Source organism: Spermophilus citellus, assembly GCF_964194105.1.
Source record: "Spermophilus citellus genome assembly, chromosome: 15".
Taxonomy (NCBI): domain Eukaryota; kingdom Metazoa; phylum Chordata; class Mammalia; order Rodentia; family Sciuridae; genus Spermophilus; species Spermophilus citellus.
Window position 1 is genome coordinate 84488176 of NC_138195.1, and position 19695 is coordinate 84507870.

Below are 19695 nucleotides of genomic sequence, written 5' to 3' on the forward strand. Positions count from 1 at the left end.
ATGACTGGATTATAGACACTATTCTGCTGAATGGTCATAGTTAGAAATGAAGGGATTGAAAAACAAATTTTGGCATTTTTCTATTCAGTATAACTATACACCAGGTTTTGTCCTTGGCATGAGATCCACAGGTGAACAGAGAGAGAGAGGAGCCTACTCAACAAGTTTACCAGAGTGCTTTAAATTTCTGGCCTTCTCCTCAGAATTCTGGTATTTCAATTCCAGTTCCTTCTTATCTTCTTCTAGAAGCTCCAGTTGCTGTTTGAGGTTATGGATCTCTTTGTGCAGTGTCTCATTTTCTAGTTGTTCCTCTAATTCTTTGACCTGTAAATTAGAAACAAACAATGTGGTTTTAAGTTTTCCTTTGTTGACAAGTAGGGAATTTTCATGTGGCTTTACAGAAAGATTGTAACCCATCTTAAAGTCACACAAATTCTGATAATAAATCATTACCGGTTCTTTGATTTCATATAAACTTACTAAGGAGTTACATACAAAACACTTAAATTTTTAAATGTGAGTCACAAAAGTAAAATAATACCTAAAGTAGATTCATATACTTTCATGCTCATTTTCAAGATAAAAATTCAAGTAGTAGCTAAAAAGGTCCCTGAGGATCACAATTTGGTAACAAGTTAAAAAAAAAAAGTTAGGCATGATGGTATATGACTATAGTCCCTGCTGCTCAGGAGACTGAGACCCCATTTCAAAAAAAAAAAAGTAAAAGAAGAGGAAAGACCCAAAGGCCTTTATGATCCAGTAATACTTCTTTGAGGAATTAAAAAAAAAACTCAAATATACAAAAATGTACAAACAGATTCACTAAAATGTTCCTTATAGCAGCAATGAAAGGCTGGAAAGTACCTGAATGTCGACCAGTCTCTCTACTGATTTATGATATCAGGATGTGTCATTAAATGTAATACTATGCAGCCATTTAAAATCATATAACTTACTATATACTGAAAGGTGAACTGAAAAAAAATCAGGTTATAGAAAACTATGCATGGTATGATTCCATTTAAAACACACACATATTCATTAAATCGCCTACATATAAAGTTTAGATATGCACCAAAATATAATATTCTTGGGTAATGCTAATCTTAACTTTTCTATATTTCAAAAATTTATTATTAATGACCATATGCTATTTTTATAATTGCAAAAAGAATACAGCTGTGTTTAAAAGTTTTTACTGATTTTCCTAGGGAATTTGTCAAGAAGAAAGAAATATTTTAAGCCACATACATGAAAGATTATCCAAAATAAATGTTCAGTATAACAACTGTGGAAGTAGTGATTGCCACATCATTCCTAACTCTTATCTAATTTCAGCATCTCTACCTCTTCCAAAACCAATTTAGTCCTGTATTCAGTTCAAGTCTGTAGGTTGCAAGCATGTATTATATACAAAATAAACTATAAGTAGTTCAACTTTTCAGAACCAAAGGTTAAATTCCAGCACAAACTGGTCTTGGTGGCAAATTCTTGTAATCCCAGCAGCTCAGGAGGCTGAGGGCAGGAGGATCTCAAGTTCAAAGCCAATCTTGGCAATTTAGCAAGACCCTAAGCAACTAGTGAGACCCTGTCTAAAATAAAAAATAAGAAGGGCTTGGGATGTGGCTCAGTAGTTAAGCACCCCTGGGGCCCCTGGTTTCAAATTCCAGTACCAAAAAAAAAAAAAAAAAAAAGTGTGTGTGTGCGTGCATGGGCACATTCCAGTATAAGCTGAACAAACGCATTTTCTCCCTCTCTGTATTTGAAATCAAGGAACAGGAAAAAAGAAATTCCTTCTCTCCCACCTGTTTCCTTGTCCTCTTTCCCTGGGGGCAATCGCTGTCACCACCTGTCCACCAAGAGGTTCTCCATACCTAGGCCAACATTTCTTACTGAGGAAACAAAACATCAGCCAGGCCTCACTACTACCTTGGGGAAAACTTGAGAAGTTCCAAGGATTACATGTCCATATTGTTGCTCAGGGAGAATTTGACAGGTGAATACAAACAGAAGCTCACAGCCTCTCCTCACTGCTAGGTACATTGTAAGTAGTATAAATATTAGTGTGATTTTCCTTAAGTAGCTCCTTTAATTTGCAAGTCTTTGTTCCACCTCATTCCTGCTCCTTCTCACCAACCACAATGACTGTCCTCTCTGTCCAGCACAAAGGTCAGCTGAAGACCTCCACTTGTGCACTGAAATAACCACAGAGGAAGACTTTTACACATATCCATTTATGCAAAGCTGCACAATCAGAAATTCTCTAAGCAAATCATTACTACTAACATGGATTTTTCTTTCTCTCCCTGTTTGAATAAGAACTATGCCCTGCAAGCTCTGTGATATTAATACACCATCCTCATGTATGTCATCTCTAAAAACCGGTTAAGTTCTTCTCCATCCCCCCTCCCCCCCAAAAAAAAAGATTTCTAGACTATGCATCACCAGAGACATTTTTTAATCATAGCTCTTTCCCCTTGCTTCTTCAAGAATATTCTTCAATGACTGTTTTCAAGATCTTTATAAAGTCTACAAAAGTGTGCTGCAAGGCCAAATGTGGTAGTGCATGCCTGTAATCCCAGTGACTCAGAAGGCTGAGACAGGAGGATCATGAGTTCAAAGCCAGCCTCAGCAAAAGCAAGGCACTAGCAACTGAATCAGACCCTGCCTCTAAAAAAAAAAAAAATATAAGTGAAATCAGCCAATCCCAAAAATAAAAATACTGAATATTTTCTCTGATATAAGGAGGTTGAATCATAGTGGGATTGAGAGGGAGAGCATGGGAGGAATAGATGAATTGGTGGGAGGGAAAAGGAGGGGGCAGGGGATTAGCAAGGATGGTGGAATGTGACGGACATCATTATACAAAGTACATGTATGATGACTTGAATTGGGTGTCAACATTCTTTATATACAAACAGAGATACAAAAATTGTGGTATATATGTGTATTAAAAGAATTGTAATGCAAAAAAAAAAAAAAAAAAAAGAATAGTGCTACCTTAGATTAGGTAGAGGGAATTGAAAGGAGGGGAAGGCAGGGGATGTGAGGATATCAAAGATAGTAGAATGAAACAGACATTATTACTGTATGTATGTGACTGTATGATCAATGTGATTCTAAATATGTATACTAGAAAAATGAGAAATTATATCCCATTTATGTATGATATATCAAAGTATATAAGTGCATTGTACTGTCATTTATAACTAATTAAAACAAATTTTAAAAAATTTAAAAAATACAAAAAAAGGCTGGGGATGTGACTTAGTGGTTGAGTGCCCCCAAGTTAAATCTCTGGTATCCCCTTCCAAAAAAAAAAAGTGTGCTACAATTTCAATTGAGCAATAAATTAATTCGGTAGTTATTCTTTCCCAAAAGATGATTGGAAGGACTTAGTAACTAAGGTCAATATGGAACTATAAAAGACTAAACTGACTCCTTTCATTTTAATATGTCTGTGTAAGTGTGTGTGTGTGTGTCTCAGCCCCCATAATAAAATCTGTTACCTTTTGCTGATGCTGAATTCTCTCTTCTTCAAGTTGCTGGGTAAGTTTTGCATTTTCATCTAAAGCTTTCAAAAGCTGCTGGTCAGGGACAGAGCTCTGAAGCAAAAGGTGGCTTTGTCTCTTTAGCTTGTTTTGTTCTATGAACATCTGCAAAAGTTAATTACAAAAATATACATACCAACCAATTCCACACATGTCCTCAACTGCAACCTAAGCAACAGGAAAGTATGTGGAGTTTTTATTCAGACATCAAAGGGAAGTCCTGAATTGTATAATAGTCATGGAGGAGGTGACTGCTAAGATTTCATTTCCAACAATCCTCATATCTTCATCTGCCTCAAAGAGGAAATATATACAACAATCCTACCCCTTAACTGTCTAATATTTTATTATTGCCTTAAAATACAATTACTGTCATAGATAATATCGAGAACTTCTCTTGTGCCAAATACTCCAGAGTATTTCACAGTCCTAATTTTAATCCTTACATCAACTCTGAGTTAAATACTTCTGATACAAATAGATAATCTTTAGTAAATGCTACATGATACCCATAGTTATAATCATTACATTATCTAATCCTTAGGCCTATACTGTGAAGTAGAGACTGTCATCCCATTTTACTGATAAAGCAACTGAGGATCAGAGGGGTTAAGTGACCTTCCCAAGGACACACATAAATAGCAAGACCAGGATTTAAATCCATATCTGTCTGATTTACAAGCTCAGATTCCTAACCACCTGCCTAATGCCTGCTATTTACTAGACTTAACGTTTTAAGACAATTTGTTTTCCCTTCCAGTGATGAAAGTAGTTGACAGTAGGAAGACAAGGGGAGAAGGGAGTCAGTATCCTATTTGCTGAGCATTTTATAAACAACTTACACTATTATTCATCTAATTCTCACAACTTTACATGATTGAAAACATTACTTTCTATTCACCTATTATTTCTTTTCCTTAATACCATATCCAAGTTGGCCAGTGGGTGATTCCAAGCACAAAATGTTTCACAAACTCTGAAATCTCTAAACAGTAGAGTTTCACACTTTAAGATTCTTAACAGCATCTTTAAAAAAACATTTTAACTTAATGGTAAGATCTGTATGTAAAATGACTTTCTGTACAGCACATATTCGTTTGTCCAATAACTTCCATTTATCATGTAACAGAAAAAGTCAGCAAATAAAATTCAGGACAAACAATTACTTTCTATCAACCTTCATATGGAAAGACCACAGCTTTAATGACCGATGCAAACCTTAAACTTAATCCCTGGTCAGTACTGATTTCCAAATCAAAATCCAGTTGTGAACACAGTATATTAAAATGCTCACACTGTCTTCCCATTAAATCTTCCTATGAGGAATAAAAACTGTCTGAAGCCAGCACTCTTTGCCTGTGCAGGATTTATGAAAAGCTCACTCAGCTCTGACAGTGTAATGCAAAAACCAGAACTCTGCAAAGCCAAACAGGTAAATCCACAATTATACATAGTATGTGAAATCTGCATCCTTCCACTTGACTCCTCACCTCTATAGGAGTAAGCATGAGTGTGCATGTGCACATGTGTGCAGGGCTAGGGAAGAAGGAGCCTAGAGGCTTGAAAGTCCAGAAGAGTAATCAATAGTTCATAATAGTACCTAGAATTTTAGACCAATAGTCTAACTAAAGTAATTTATTTCTGATTACCATTACTATTATTATAATAATTTCCTTCTTATACATTTCCCCTCTTGAAAAGCTGGTCTCCTGAGGCCCACCTCAGAAAGTGCCTCAGGCAGTCAGCAGGAGGGGCCTGCAAACAGCCACTGACCTAGGGTTTCCTTCCACCAGGTGTGTTTGAGGCCAAGCCAGCAGGGTGACCACCCAGCAGTAAAACCAAGCAGGCACAAGCTGCCCATCAAGATAGCAGGGCGACAGCTTTGGACTTGGCTCTCTCTTGGCAAAAAGGAACAGTGCTCCTGGAAAACTGTTCACAATCGCCTGAGTACAACCACCTCAACTGCGTCATCAACACGTGACATCGAGTCAAGGTTGTTAATAACATGAATTCCTTTTGCAAAACCTCACAATAATCCCTGAACAGTAGTATTGTAAGAGGAAGACATATATAGAAGATTTCCTTTAATAATAAGAATAACTTGAAAAAAGCACTCAGTAGACTATCTTCTCTGAACTTCAAGGTGCCTAAATAAAAAATTACAAATAACTCCTCTTCTAAAAATAAAAAAATATTTCAAGAGAATTCAGTCACCAAACACTAATGAATTTGATTTTCAGCTCTGTAAGAACTTGCTGGTTCAAATCAGGAAGCTGGTTTCATTTCAGATGATCACACTGCAGGAATAAGAATTTCTGAGAAATTTTATAAATCTTTTCAAAGAGTAATAATGAAAAAAATCTTATGTTGTTAATTTAATTCATTCTTTTCAAAATAATACTCAAATATCTAAAGTATTCAGAAAGAAAAAAGAATCATGTAACAGTCTCATAGTTTACTGGGAATACAGGTAGAATAAAGCATCTGTATCTTAGAAAAGGAAAAAACTACACTGAAGAGCAAAAAAGAATTTTTTTTTAATTATACAAAAGTCTTGTTAAAATTTCTGAATATGTTGATGAAATTTTAAAAACTTAACACAGCTAAGAAAACATCTGACTTTTTGTTGAAGGAAATTGTATTTTTCAAATGAACTAGTATGAGTAGGAGTCATTATACATTTGAGGACTGATTTGTGTTTTTTACAAGTACGAATATCCCTTTTGCAATTAAAAACATAAGGTAAATAAACTTTAAAAATTGATTTCTAGGCTCAAGACTCTAAGATCCAAAAGGGCAGAGCTCATCTTGCTTTCTTCAGCATTTGATCATCATGTCAACAGCGTCTAGTGCAATCAGATCTGCTACAGGTACTAAGAACAAAATGTAAAAGAGGGAGACCCTCGTGCTAAACTAAGCCATGTGTCTCTTAGCAGCAACTGTCTGCTGAAAATCTGAAAATCTGCAAGCCATGTGCAGGGGAAAACATACTGGCTCCAGTCAAGCACTATTTTTTAAAAAAGTTTTCTTCTCACTATTCTGTAGATCAACGCTAGATGTTTATGCCACCAGTAACATAAGCACCAACCCTCTGGCCTTCTCTCTTCAGAGGTCCTCCTCCTCACTCCAGGCTAATACAGTGCAGCATGTTCGCTCCCCTGCTAGAGCATAAGGCCCAGCAGCTGAATGGCTGAGTAAATCATTCACTTCCAAGCTCTTGCTGTAGTCTTGCTTCTCCTATCTATCTCCTCTGCTGATGTACCGCCTTTGAGTTTTCTTTGAGCTGCTTTGTATTGTAACATCATTTTACAAACAACACATGGAAAATTGAAAATGTCTTGAGATAAGACCCTGGCATCTGGGTCAAACTCAGTCTCTCTTTTTCAGTTTTGCAATGGAGGTGTCTTTGCATTCTCCCCACCCTCCCACCCCCTCCACTGTTTATCTGGTTGCATTATTTATTCTGCTAAAGCTTTTTCACAGGGCTCTAACACACTTCAATTCTGTTTTCCTTTCTACCAGTAATAAGAACAGTATTCACTCATCTTTCATTAAACTCTCTGAATAAAATGAATCATAATATTTCAAATCATAGGTACTTGGAGTTAACCCTGTGTAGAGTTCATTGCTAGCACAGCTATGCTCAAGCACAGAAAAACTCCACACACAAAACCATAATCTCATTGTTGAAACATCATTCCCATAAAACCCTGTCTTCCTCTACAGCCTTGATTCCTCTCGGTCTGTTTCACACCTCCTTAGCTTTTTCCTTCACCCCAGGTTATACACACAGATACAAAATACTTAAACAACTTGGAGATCTCACTGCAGATCAGCTCCACACCATGACTTGAACCAACTAGCGATTCCTCATTCCCCTGGAAACTATCCCCAGAGCCAGGGGACACCCAATGACTGCATATCAACAGAGTCAGAACTAGAGAAGCTCAAAGCTTATCTCTAACATGAGAGGAAAATCATCACACTGGTGAGAGGCTGAGACGATGGAGGTACAAGATGGTGGTGCTCCACAGCCAGTGGAAGAATCAACTCACGTAGTGAGTGCAGCAGAGAGAAGCTGGAGAGATAGGAGGATTGTTTGTCATCAGCAAAGTCCCTTGAGAAACAAAAACAAAACACCAGGTCTCCGCGAAATACCCACCTCCTGTGCAAACGACTCTGCTTTCTTTCGGAGGTCCTTCTCCAGCTCCAGGTTCACTTGCATCTCCTCATACTCCTCCACTGCTAACATGGACACTTAAAAAGAGGAGGAAAAGTAAGACTGTGTGCCATACAAGTTATCAGGAACACAGACAGGAAATGATGTGGGAAAGAGACTGAGGCCTACGGGACCCTCATCCATTCCTGCTTGGCATGTAAATTGATAAAGGCTTTTTGGAGGGTATCCTGGTAATGTGAATCAAAGATCTATAACTATTCATATCTTTTGATTCGACAATTCCACTTCTGGGAATGCACATCCTGAAAGAATAAATCACATATACACACACAGGTATGGATGCAAGGATGCTATGTGCACTATTGCTGAAAACAATGAAATCATCTAACATCAAAGGATCAGCAAAAAATTATTATGCCACCAAAATTATAATATTGCAAACACAGAATTAGTGAATGAGAAGACATTTATGATATATATTTTAAAATAAGTGAATTTCAAAAATTAGTGCAAAATTAATTCTTTCTAAGCCACAGAAAACACATCAACAGGCATGTCACAGGACAGGAAGCATATAAAAAGTCAATAAACATGTAGAAAAATGCTCACTGTTATTAGGCATCAGGAAATGCAAAGTGAAGTACTTTTCTTTACCGAAAGAAGAAGAAATTTGCAAAAATTAAAGTGTGGATATCTTGTTTGGGAAGGGTACAGAATGAGATCAGATATACTGCTAAGAGGAGTGTAAAATGACATCTATTTGCAAAATAATCTGGCCTTACACAGAGAAACTGAAGATAAAATTTTACATGTGGCATATATATTAGAGAAATAAGGAGACATGTCTGAGAACTTTCTTAACACATAACTTAGAATAGCAAAATACTGGAAATAACTCAAATATCTGCAAAAAGATCAATGCATAAGTGAATTCTGATAGGGTTTTCTTGTGGAATATTAGGTAGTAGTGAAATAAATGCCCAACGTGAATAAATCTGCAGAGGTTATAGCAAAACGATTCCGTTATAGCAAGTCCAAAAACATGCAAAATTAAACAATGTACTATTTAGAGATACATATATATTTGGCAAAACTATTAAATAAGAGAAAGAAAAAGATAAAATTCAACAGAGGGGAATAAGCAGAGAAAGATGGTTATGGGTTTGTCAGGTATTAGTAGGTAAAGAGAGATTTCCTTTACTAGTATTCTCTTCCATATATATTGTAAACATATGTAACAAAAAACTTAATGGATACATATGTTTTTTAATTAGTAGAATATATTCTATTCCTGATCATCCTGTGAGCTGCTTCCCTCTGCCACACTCTTCCACCATGATGTTCTGCCTCACCTCAAGCCCTGAGGAATGGAGCCTGCTGTCTATGGATTGAGAACTCTGAAACCGTGAGCCCTCAAATAAACGTTTCCTACACACACACACACACACACACACACACACACAAAAAAAAAAAACCCATATCCTAAAATGTCAATAGTGCTTATCTCTGGATTATAAAGCTTCCTTTACCTAGAACAAATTTAAATTTTCTACCAAAAAAAGTGTTACCCAATAAAAGGAATATATATGTGTGTAAACACACACACACACACACACACACACATATATTTTTATGTTACATATAAATTTTTCAAGTGTTCTCTATGTTTACAATGAAGGGAAACAGCCTTAAAGACATCCAGGCCCAGAGGACCAAATGATTCCACAGGACAGACACCTTCAAGAAGAAGGTCCTCTCAAATAAAAGTGACACGCCTTCTTTCCTACTCTTGCCATTTAATGGCCTACTTTGTTAAATAATGGCACAGACAGAATGAAGGGGATAGTAACGCCACTAGATTAGGAATAACTCGTGGCACCACCCAGTTGCTTCTGGTGAGGCACCCTGTCCTGAGCTGAGTCATGTCACTAAAATCCTTCAAAAGGCCCTCTTAATGGCTGCTTTCACTCACTTTTCCTCGGGCACTTCAGTTCTAACTGACTAAGGACAGGTTTGCTGTGTAATGACATAGTATTTCAAACTCCACTCTGTAAATCTACTGCCTCCTCAGATGAAGGGCGAATAGTCTTACTCAAGTAAAGTAATGTAAGTGGTGGTTTGTGGTGTGAATTATAGGTCCCCGAGAGCTAAATGATTTTTAAAATCTATTTAAGAAAAGAAATTTTGTGAAGAAAACAAAGAAGACTGCGACTATCTGAAGCCCTGGGCAAGATAATTGACTCTTTTCTATGTCCAGAACACTATAATAAAAAGTGAATTTTCACATGTCCAGGTCCCTTTGACTTGGATTCTGAAAGAAACGAGGTTGGTCCTGGTGCTGTGTTTATTGATAGCCGCCTCTCTGCCCACATGGGGGGCTCTCTGAAGGCAGGGCTGTGTGATCCACCTTTGCAGAACCCTGTTTCCAGCTCAGAGCCTCAAGATGGCAAATTCCTCGATACATTTCTACCTACAAATGAGTCAGGACCTAAAGAAATGCTACCATCCAATGCATCTCCCACACTTAACTACCAGGTCTTTTGTTTAAAAATCCCAGCTGATAAGTGGCACGGATTGACAGCTGTCACCAATGACAATGTGGAAAGCCCTAGGTCTGAAAGACTTCCTGTTAGTGTCTCAGCTTCTAGAGTAGGAAGCCAAGTGGCTGGGGGTGGGGGTGGGGGAGAACAAGAAGCATACTGGGGTCTCTGATACGGTCTGCATGAGGTTTGCCACCCAAAGGTTCATGGTCCCCGATGTGGTGGTATTAAGAAGACCCTTTAAGAGGAGGGGCTTAGCCTCAGTAATTACCTCATTGAGTCTCAGAAAGGAGCAATGTTGTTCTCACAGAGTAGGTGAGTTCTCACTAGAATGGACTATTATTAAAAGAGCAAGACTGGTCCCTTCCTCAGCTACGGCTTTCCATCTTGCCATGTGATCTTGCCCTCTCAACCTGCATTCCCACCATGATACCATCCATCATGCTATGACTCAACCAAAGGGGGCCCTCACCAGCACCAAACACATGCTATGCCATGCTCTTGAACCTCTCAAACTGGGATCAATAAACATCTTTTCTTTTTCAAGTTTTCAGCTTTTGGTACTTTGTTACAGCAATGAAAAATGGACTGACAGAGTCCCCTCCCTTGGAATAAACTTTCTCCATATCTGTACTTAGCATCACTCCCTCAATTGGGGACATAAGCAACAGCCCCCAGAAGACTCTTACATTTTATAAGAGTGATTTGGTCACTGTGACAATTAGAATTACACAGTTTTCCTTGGAAGTAGTCACTGGAGACATTGTCCTCTCACCATGAGACCAGGTCTGACTTTCCTGATCATTAGTTTGTTTTTACTAATTCGTTTAAATGGTTATGAATCCTTCATGACCTGCAGCTCAGAGCCGGATTTCAGACACAGACATGAGAGCAAGCATGCATCCACTCTCTACATCAATTTATACTCTCAATTCCCCTTTGTTCCATTTCCCATCCTCATAACTTAAAATGTTATCTCTTTGCAAGTAATCACTGTAGATGTCCCAATCTTTGCTCTGAGATTCACTAAATGACCTATCAAATGCATAAATGCAGAAGTGTCAGCCCAGATGACTGTGGTCCCAGGACACATGTAGGACAGACGTGGCATTTATGTCTAAAGTTGCAAAACAAGTAGTTTCTGAGCTCCTCAATGAAACCACTTTCACATGCCCCCAAAGACAAAAGAGTGGGAATGAAAGAGACCCATTGCTAGGAAAACAGTCCAGGAGATTTTGGACTGTGAGAGTCTTTAGGTAAAATGACACAAAATACATGTAAACGAAACAAATGACATACGAGGTGGGTCGAGAAGAAAGACTGGAACGACATACCTCTGTTGCATTTTTCTAAGACTTTTCTCTGTTCAAGAACTTCTGAATTTAAAACAGCCTTTTCTTGTTTAACTTTATTTACCTAAAAATGTAAGATTTTGAGGGGAGAAAACACCCAACATTGTAAAACGAGACATATGGCAACGTGTGATTCTCAAATGGCTGTTCAGTTTTCAACACGAAGTTTTCAACAGGAAGCTACAGTGCTAAGCAAGACGGTAGGCATCACCAGCGCTGTCCCCACAGCTTCAGAGGTGGCTATTCAAGGACGATCCCTTGGTTCCTGACTCAGACAGTCATGCTGGCACCAGCACCAATTTCGAAAGATGACCATATCCTAACCCTTTAATGTATATATTCTGTATTTTTAACACAAAAATCTAATGATGGGTCACCCAGAAAATACACAAATCATTTAGTCAAGAGATCCAATACTCAATGAGGGGAGGAGTTTTGAACTTTGATGACTATTTTCCTTACACAGAATACACATGAAAATATTCTCCCCCAAACTTAAATGTCTGAAAGAACATTTGACATCCATCACCACTCAAATACATTAAGCAGGTCTGTTTATGTAATCTAAAAATACTCCAAACACTATGGATTGTACTAAACTTATAAATGCAAATGGTGAGCACCAAGTTCGGGGGAGCTGGGCAGGAGTGAGAAGAGGCAGCTGGAGAGGCACCAGCTTCCTCACTCGCCAATCTGTGTGTGCTTAGCTGCGCAACAGCGGGTAGAGGATGCTCGTTATTGTGCTCATTGTACCTTTTCAGATGTCTGAGACAGTCACAATAAAAATACTTTCTGAACTGTCTTCCAATGACACCTCTTCCTCTAGGAGGAAGGAGAGAGAATCATCAATAAATGACCCCCACTATGGTTTGGGGGGCAGAAGAATGCATTTCCTGCCCCTCTCTGGATGAGGATCAGGATGAGGATCCTGAAAGCAGCCGTGAGTCCAGCAGCACCTCCAGAGAGACTGTGAACCAGCATCTTTTCCTAGAAGCCTTACTTTTGCTTTTTGTCACTATCCAACAGGAAAGTCCCTACACAAGTATAATCACCCTTCTTCCCATTCATTATAATGTCCTGCCATAGTGAAGGACAAGCAGCAGGGCTGGGAAGGCTGGTGGGCACTGCTTCCCAATCTTTTTTACATCATGGCCTTCAAGGAACTGGTGATATATGTACAGAAATGGAGGAAACTGGGGAAGGCTGCTCACTGGTGGGATCAAACCCTGGCACGTTTGGCAGCCACCTGAAGTGCTGTTGCCCATACACTGCGAAATTCTTGAGCTACAGAATCTGAGAACCATGGAGACAAGTTAAAACCATATGGTGAAATTAGACTCTCAGCCTCGAGCAAATACAAGGCAACTGTGTGGTCCTGTTCTTAAAGACACCTCAAAGGGACAATAGAAAGTCTCCAAATCCCTGCTTGAACCTCCTCTCACATCTACCCTATCTGCCTGTGTTGGAGGGACACAAAGGGACAGCCCCTTTAAACAGAGCCAGACCATCCCACTGGAGAAGCAAGATACTCTCTTCCTTCTTTGCCAGAAGCAATGAAGTGCGTGACCTGAAACCGCTACCATTCTTACAAATCTGCCCCATGTAAGGAAAAAAAAATGGGGACAACAGGGAGCATATCAATGCTATCTAGTATTGCGTCATTCAGCTAGGTAATGGGTACCTGAGCGTTCAATGACCATGTTTCCTAACCCTTTTTGTATGTCTGAAATGGGGCAAAGGAGAAGATCAAAATTGTTACACAGTTCTCATATCAAAATTAGCTAGCAATACCAAGTGTTTGATATAGCCAATCCCAAAAAAAGACTTTTGGTTTGAAAACACATAAGGCCTTGCCTTTCAGGCCTAAGATACGTACTTCTTCAATTACTTCTACAAGTTTGCTCTTCAGATTTTCCAACTCAATGGCTAATATCTTCTTTTCCTCCTGAACAGATACAATTTGATCTCGAAGTTCTGCATTTTTAAAGGAAAAAAAAAAAGGAAAAAGGTTTAAAAAATAAATAAATCAAACATATTCAAAAGAACTGAAAATGCCAGCCCTACAGCTTATGATCAAGGTTATTTGGCAAAAAGAAGGAAAATAAAGAAGCAGAGGACAATGGGAATCTCACCTGCATGCCCCACCCCAAACACTCCTGGTTCTATACCAGGCAATCTCACCATGTTAAATGTACCAAAGTGAGTTTTCTTTGCAATTGATCAAATCCAAATTTGAGAAAACTATCCAGCAATTGGGAAGTTAAATTTCTCCGGCTTATGCTTAATGCACCACACTAATTTCTTTTTTATTTCATAAAGACCATGGCTCTTGTCACAACACAATATAAACAAAAAATTGGGCAGTTAATAATTTGGAGATTTTGATTTGAAGGAAAAAAGTCCTGACTTCCTGCCAATTTATAGACCATAAGCATCATTCCAACTGACTCAAAAATGTAAAGAAGGGTTAATTTTAGTAACTTTCTCTCCAGAGTTGTGGGTGCTTCATTTCTTAATTTATTTCTACTTTTTATTATTGTGATGTAATGATAAATGTTACTAGAATGCAAATATTAGCAACTTTAAGTACAAAAGCTTCTGATGTTAAAAGTTACCTCTGCCACTGAAATGTTTAAAAATACACATGGATTAGCACAGGTTACTTAAGTTTTTATCCAGGCCTACTGTTTTGCCACTTGTTTTTAATTGCTTTTAATTTCTTATCCTTCTCTGAGGGCAGTAAGAAACCTGCTATGTGGTTATTTATAAATTGCATTAAACTTTGTATGTGGACCCAGCTTGAAGAAGTTCTCAGTGATTCGATTCTAAATCACCTTCTCCACTGGCTGGCTAATTACCAAGGAAGAACATGAGACCATATTGCTCAAGACCTAAAGAAAGGAGAATAATGAACAAAAGGAAATCCTTTAAACCTCCTCTCCCTCTCAGCCAGCATCAACTCTATTTTGTCTTGGGTTAAGAGGCTGAAGAGTCAGGTAAAGCCAGGTAAACCCTTCCATGTTTCTACCTGTACCTGAAATTTTATCTACCAAATAAACAAAAGAGTAGTATTTCTGAATGTGTACCAGGTTAAAATGCTCTGATAGTCATTACGCCAGAAACTGCTTTGTGACATCTTTAACAGAAACAATGTATGTGTGTGTGTATACACATATTATATACATATACATATATGTATATATATATAAAACATAAATAAAATTAATTTGCACTGAAGAGAAGTCTCCTATGATCTTGACTCCATGGCACTATTTGCTAGCCAACACAGTTGTTTAATACTGAGTATGCTTTTAGCTCATCGCTTAAATCAGATATTCTTAGAAGGAAGAGACTAAGTAATTTAAGGAGGAATCTCCTCCAAAGATTCCAACACAGAACTAAACTGAAAGGGAATATTAACTAAACACATAGACACACACATATCTTTTGGTGCTAGGAATGGGATCCGGGGCATCTAGTGCACTAAGCTCATACTCTACCACTGAGTCAAACCCCAGCCTCAGAGAAATGAATTTCTATCTTGCATAACACATCTAAAATTCTCTTAACACCCAGTCCATACTCTTACCGATGTGGTCTAACTGGCTGTTTCTGGAGACAACACTCTCAAAGGTGTCAAATTCCAAACAAGAAAGCCACCCATAAAGCATAAGTGCTATACCCTGTGATTTTCAAATAGCCTCTAGGGGTGGGCCTGAGGCATCAGCGGTTTTTTTTTTAAGTTAACTATTTAGCATTTTACAGCTTCTCACGTGGCTCCAACTGCATATGCAGTCAGGGAGATGGAAGCATGCTTGGTAGTGAGCAGGGTCCCACCTTTGATCTGCCTCTGACACTGCACTGACACACAGGTCTCCGCAGCTCCGTCTGTGTCCCCAGCAGGGTCCTCCTCGTCAATGTTTATCTCCTCGGTTATGACATCTGGTCCCAGCTTGGCCATGTACAACATGCTGATCCTTTTCAGTGTTTTATTTTCTTTATTTAGCTAAGAAAAAATGCAAACATAGTTATTTTAACAGCAGTCAAATAATTATCTTGGGTTTTTAAACAATAGACAAATTAAGCAGGTTTTTGTCTTGCATATTCACAACAGTCACAGCAGGACACAGGATTAGCAGATTCACTAAACAAGGTTGTGTTCACACATTTTAATATTAGATGTGGGGCTGGGGATGTGGCTCAAGCGGTAGCGCGCTCGCCTGGCATGCGTGTGGCCCCGGTTCGGTTCGATCCTCAGCACCACATACCAACAAAGATGTTGTGTCCGCCAAAAACTAAAAAATAAATATTAAAAAAAATTCTCTCTCTCTCTCTCTCTTTTTAAAAAAAAAAAAAAGTATATTAAAAAAAAAGATTCCACCATGTCTTTAAAAAAATATATTAGATGTGTTACTTACTAAGTAAGAACTGGTACCTGGATTACAGCCAGCAGCAAGTGGAAATGCTAGTCATGACCAAGAGGAAATACATATAAGGAATTAAAACACCAGTATTTCTAGTTATTAATAGTCTTAATATACATTCTTTATTTAAAGTAAATTTTCATCTTGATGCTGTACTGAAACACCTCTTAAGTGTCTGCTTGCTTAAGTCCTTTCTTTTCTGGACATTTCCACTCATCTCCAGTGAGCATGTGATTTCTGTGGGAAGACCATACATCCCCAAAGCCTTCCCCAGCCATTAGCCATAGCTAGTAAGTCCAGAGATAGACACGTGACCCAAGTTTGGCCAATCAGATCTCTTTTCTAGGAATTTGGAGGCTGGAATAGAAATGAGTTTCCATGTGTCTGGACATAACAGGGTCTGGCAACCACACTCTACTACTGACCTGAGGAAGAGAGAAATGCAGTGTGTTGCAAAGGTGAAAATGAAGCTAATATGGAGAGAGAGGCAGAGAAAAGCAAGGAGAGAGGGTTCCCCAAGCCCCAGTCCACTCCCAAACTGCTCCTGACTCACAATTGGGATTCTCCAATATTTGTCTCTAACAAGTTCCCATATCTTTCTCTTTTCTTGCTTGAGCTTGTTCAAGATGTGTTTCTACTCCCTGTACACAGAATCTTAATAAACCACAATACAAGAAAATTCAAGGAAGTTCCTATTATCTCTTCAAAAAGAGTTCTAATTCACAGCAGTAAAAATGAATCCTAATTTGTTAATGTATTTGTTATTCCTTAATAAAGAATAAGCAGGTTTGAGTTTAATAACTGACATTGGAAATAAATGAACATAATGTCACTGGGATGCTAGTTTATCTTCTTTATTGTAAACTTGACACCAGAACAAGAAGTTTAGTATGATACACATCTGGCTTCAGCCCATTTGTGATCATAATTTGGCCCTTCTGGTTTTCTCACAGCTCACTTCAGTCTGGAGGATCTGATTCTTATCCCAATAATTCAGAACAAAGTGCCATGGTCTGGAGCCCAAGAGGTTTCCCTAACTTCCCTGAGGAATCAGGAAGAATCTCTTAGAAAAAGCTATAAAAATTCCATGGATTCTTCCAGGGAAGACCCAGAAGCTCTACTCAGGGAATTCCTTTTTCCCAGTCCCTAGTCCCTACCTCCCCATGTTACTCTATGGGATCAGGGATAAAGATGAGGCCCATAAGCCCCCAACCCCTCTTCCTTAAGATGGAAAATTTTAGGAGACGCTGTCGTGGGTCCCGTGAACCATGAATGCTACAGCTCAGCATTCCAAGAGGCTCAAGGAATCTTGTCAATTCTTATACTACGACATCTTTTCTGAGTGTGAAACATCAATTTAAGAAGAAATTTTTTAAAATGAAGACAAATTATAACTCTGCCTTCTAATATTTAAACAAATGACTCTCATCCCTGCACATTACAATCTCTGGAGAACAACAGATTCATGTAAAGAAAAAAAAAAACCCTTAAAAATGTGCTGTAACTTATCCAAGTCTCTGACCACACGGCCAGCATAGTACTGTTTCAGACTCAGTGAATCAACACTGAGCCTCACGGATGCAGACTGACGGAATGCCTTAGCACACACGTCTCGAGAACTAATGTAATCCTTCAGTGTCTCATTTCTCATCAGCAAACTAAGGATAAAAACAGTTTCTATCCCCAATATGAAGATCAAATGAGATATTACAGATCAGGTTAGAGTTCAGCAAGTGGTTTAGCTACTTCTACTAAAAAAGGAGGCTTAGTTTTTATTTTTCTTTGAAAAATCATTTATCAGCTAGTTTTCTTCAAATAAGGTGTGCATCTATACATTTTCTTCTTCCAGGATATTCATTAAAATGCTGATTTTTGCCATGTGGTACTTAATATATTTCTTCCCAGACCATCACAGTACTACTCGGTAACCTGAGAGTTAACAGTTCTACTCTAAAAAGAGCTTCAAGCCTCTATCAAACCAGGCACTCAAATCCATCAGCTATGGGTCATCTGTAATACAACTACTCAGTAGTCATTAGCTTGAGGGAAAAACCCAACCACACAGCATCCTAAGTCTTCTCTCAAACACCATTTTCATATTTTGAAAGAAGAAATACAAGATTTGCAATGCCTGATGTCTTATGAACATTTTTGAGAAGTCTGTACTCACTGATTTTGGCTAAGCAATTTCACTGCAGCTGCTCATCAAGTTACAGATTAACGGCACACTGCTTGTTGCGTGGAATCCTTGTAAGTCATGACCCCCCCACCAAATGAACCTATTACTGTATTCAAATTTAAATAGTTTTTATACTGTCATAGTTCAATGAATATTTAAAGAAACAAAGTAAGCAAATTAAATGGCTTTGAATTTTCTGACTTAAAATAATTGGTATACATTTATCAGTTTATCTTCCACATTTTAGCAAATTATCCACACTTTTTTTAAGAAAATTATGAGGTCAAATTACACTATAAGAATTAAATATTCCATTTGTCATTTATCTGAAGGCAAAAGTTTAGGAAAATAATTAACTTATAGAAAATTCTCTGCTCAGAAAATGGAGTCTACTTTCAAAAAATGAGAATTGATACTGAAACAGAATGTTCTATTATCACTTACTGTCACACATAAAATGAAGCTTCCAAATTCTGCTTTCATATCTGCTGAGCATGTCTATAGATTAATAGGTTAATCTATTAATTAATGCTGGATTAATTCTGCTTCTTGATTTGTTTTTCACTCCATTCCCTATGAATTCACATCGCACCCTCAGAAACAAATTACATGTCCATTTTCAAGAAGGCTTCTTAGGATAGGAAACAAGTGGTGTAAGTTAAAAATCCGAGGTGCAAGAATGACCTTAGGGATTAGGCAAGAGTGGTTTCTAAGTGGAGATAGCACTGGATACCTGGCAGCTTTCCAACATACACACGCCTGGACCATGCTCCTGGACCAAGGAGATCTGGAGAATGCCTAAGATGACAACCTTGGTCCACACAGACACTCAGAACATTTGGACTATATGACTCAGAGAGGCAAATTCTCTTGCCAAAGGCTACCTGTTTAATAAAGGTGGGCCATAAGCTCTGCCAATCCTGAGAGGTGACCAGTGTCTATAATCCAACTGGAATTAATGTTAAGAATAAGAGAGAGTATAGAGGCTATCTGTAGGCCCCAGAAGAGTCACAGCGGCTACTCTGCTCTGTATATAATTTTTTTTTCCTCTGCCTATTTCAAAAGAGATAAAGGAAATGGTAGGAGAATTCTTATACCATCGTGGACTGGGGAGCTCCGGTGCTGTGGCCCAGACAGAGTAAAAGGAAGTAGGAGCACCCAAGCTCTTGGTGTTTTCAAACCAAGGGCCTTGGTTGCTATGCATCCTTCAGACAAATAACAGGAGAGAAGTCACACACACACAAATTTATGTTCTTAGTTAAGTTCTGATTGAATATCTTATGAATTCTAATGCAGTGTCGTTATGCAAACAATTAAGCAAATACCTCTTGCAAGCACACTGCTAATGCACACAAATTAAATTTATTTATTTATTTATTGGTGGTAGGATTTCAGTCACATCCAAGGAAATACTCCCAAGGTGGTGGATGTTGGGAGGTTGGGGGAGGAAAAGAAACATAACCAGCATT

At 38.3% G+C, this 19695-nt stretch overlaps 1 protein-coding gene across 3 annotated transcripts in view; it reads right to left on the reverse strand.

Moving 5' to 3' along the window:
- Positions 1-19695, reverse strand: part of SHTN1 (shootin 1) — a 96162-nt gene that overhangs the window by 43225 nt on the left and 33242 nt on the right. For 2 of the 3 annotated variants that reach the window (XM_081268194.1, XM_081268196.1), the window contains exons 5-10: positions 15461-15629; positions 13500-13597; positions 11606-11687; positions 7714-7808; positions 3510-3656; positions 171-324 (exon numbers count right to left, since the gene is read on the reverse strand). In XM_081268194.1, coding sequence (XP_081124320.1) covers positions 171-324; positions 3510-3656; positions 7714-7808; positions 11606-11687; positions 13500-13597; positions 15461-15629 — 745 coding nt within the window. The remainder of the gene's footprint in view (positions 1-170; positions 325-3509; positions 3657-7713; positions 7809-11605; positions 11688-13499; positions 13598-15460; positions 15630-19695) is intronic. The other variant, XM_081268195.1, reaches the window with a different exon arrangement.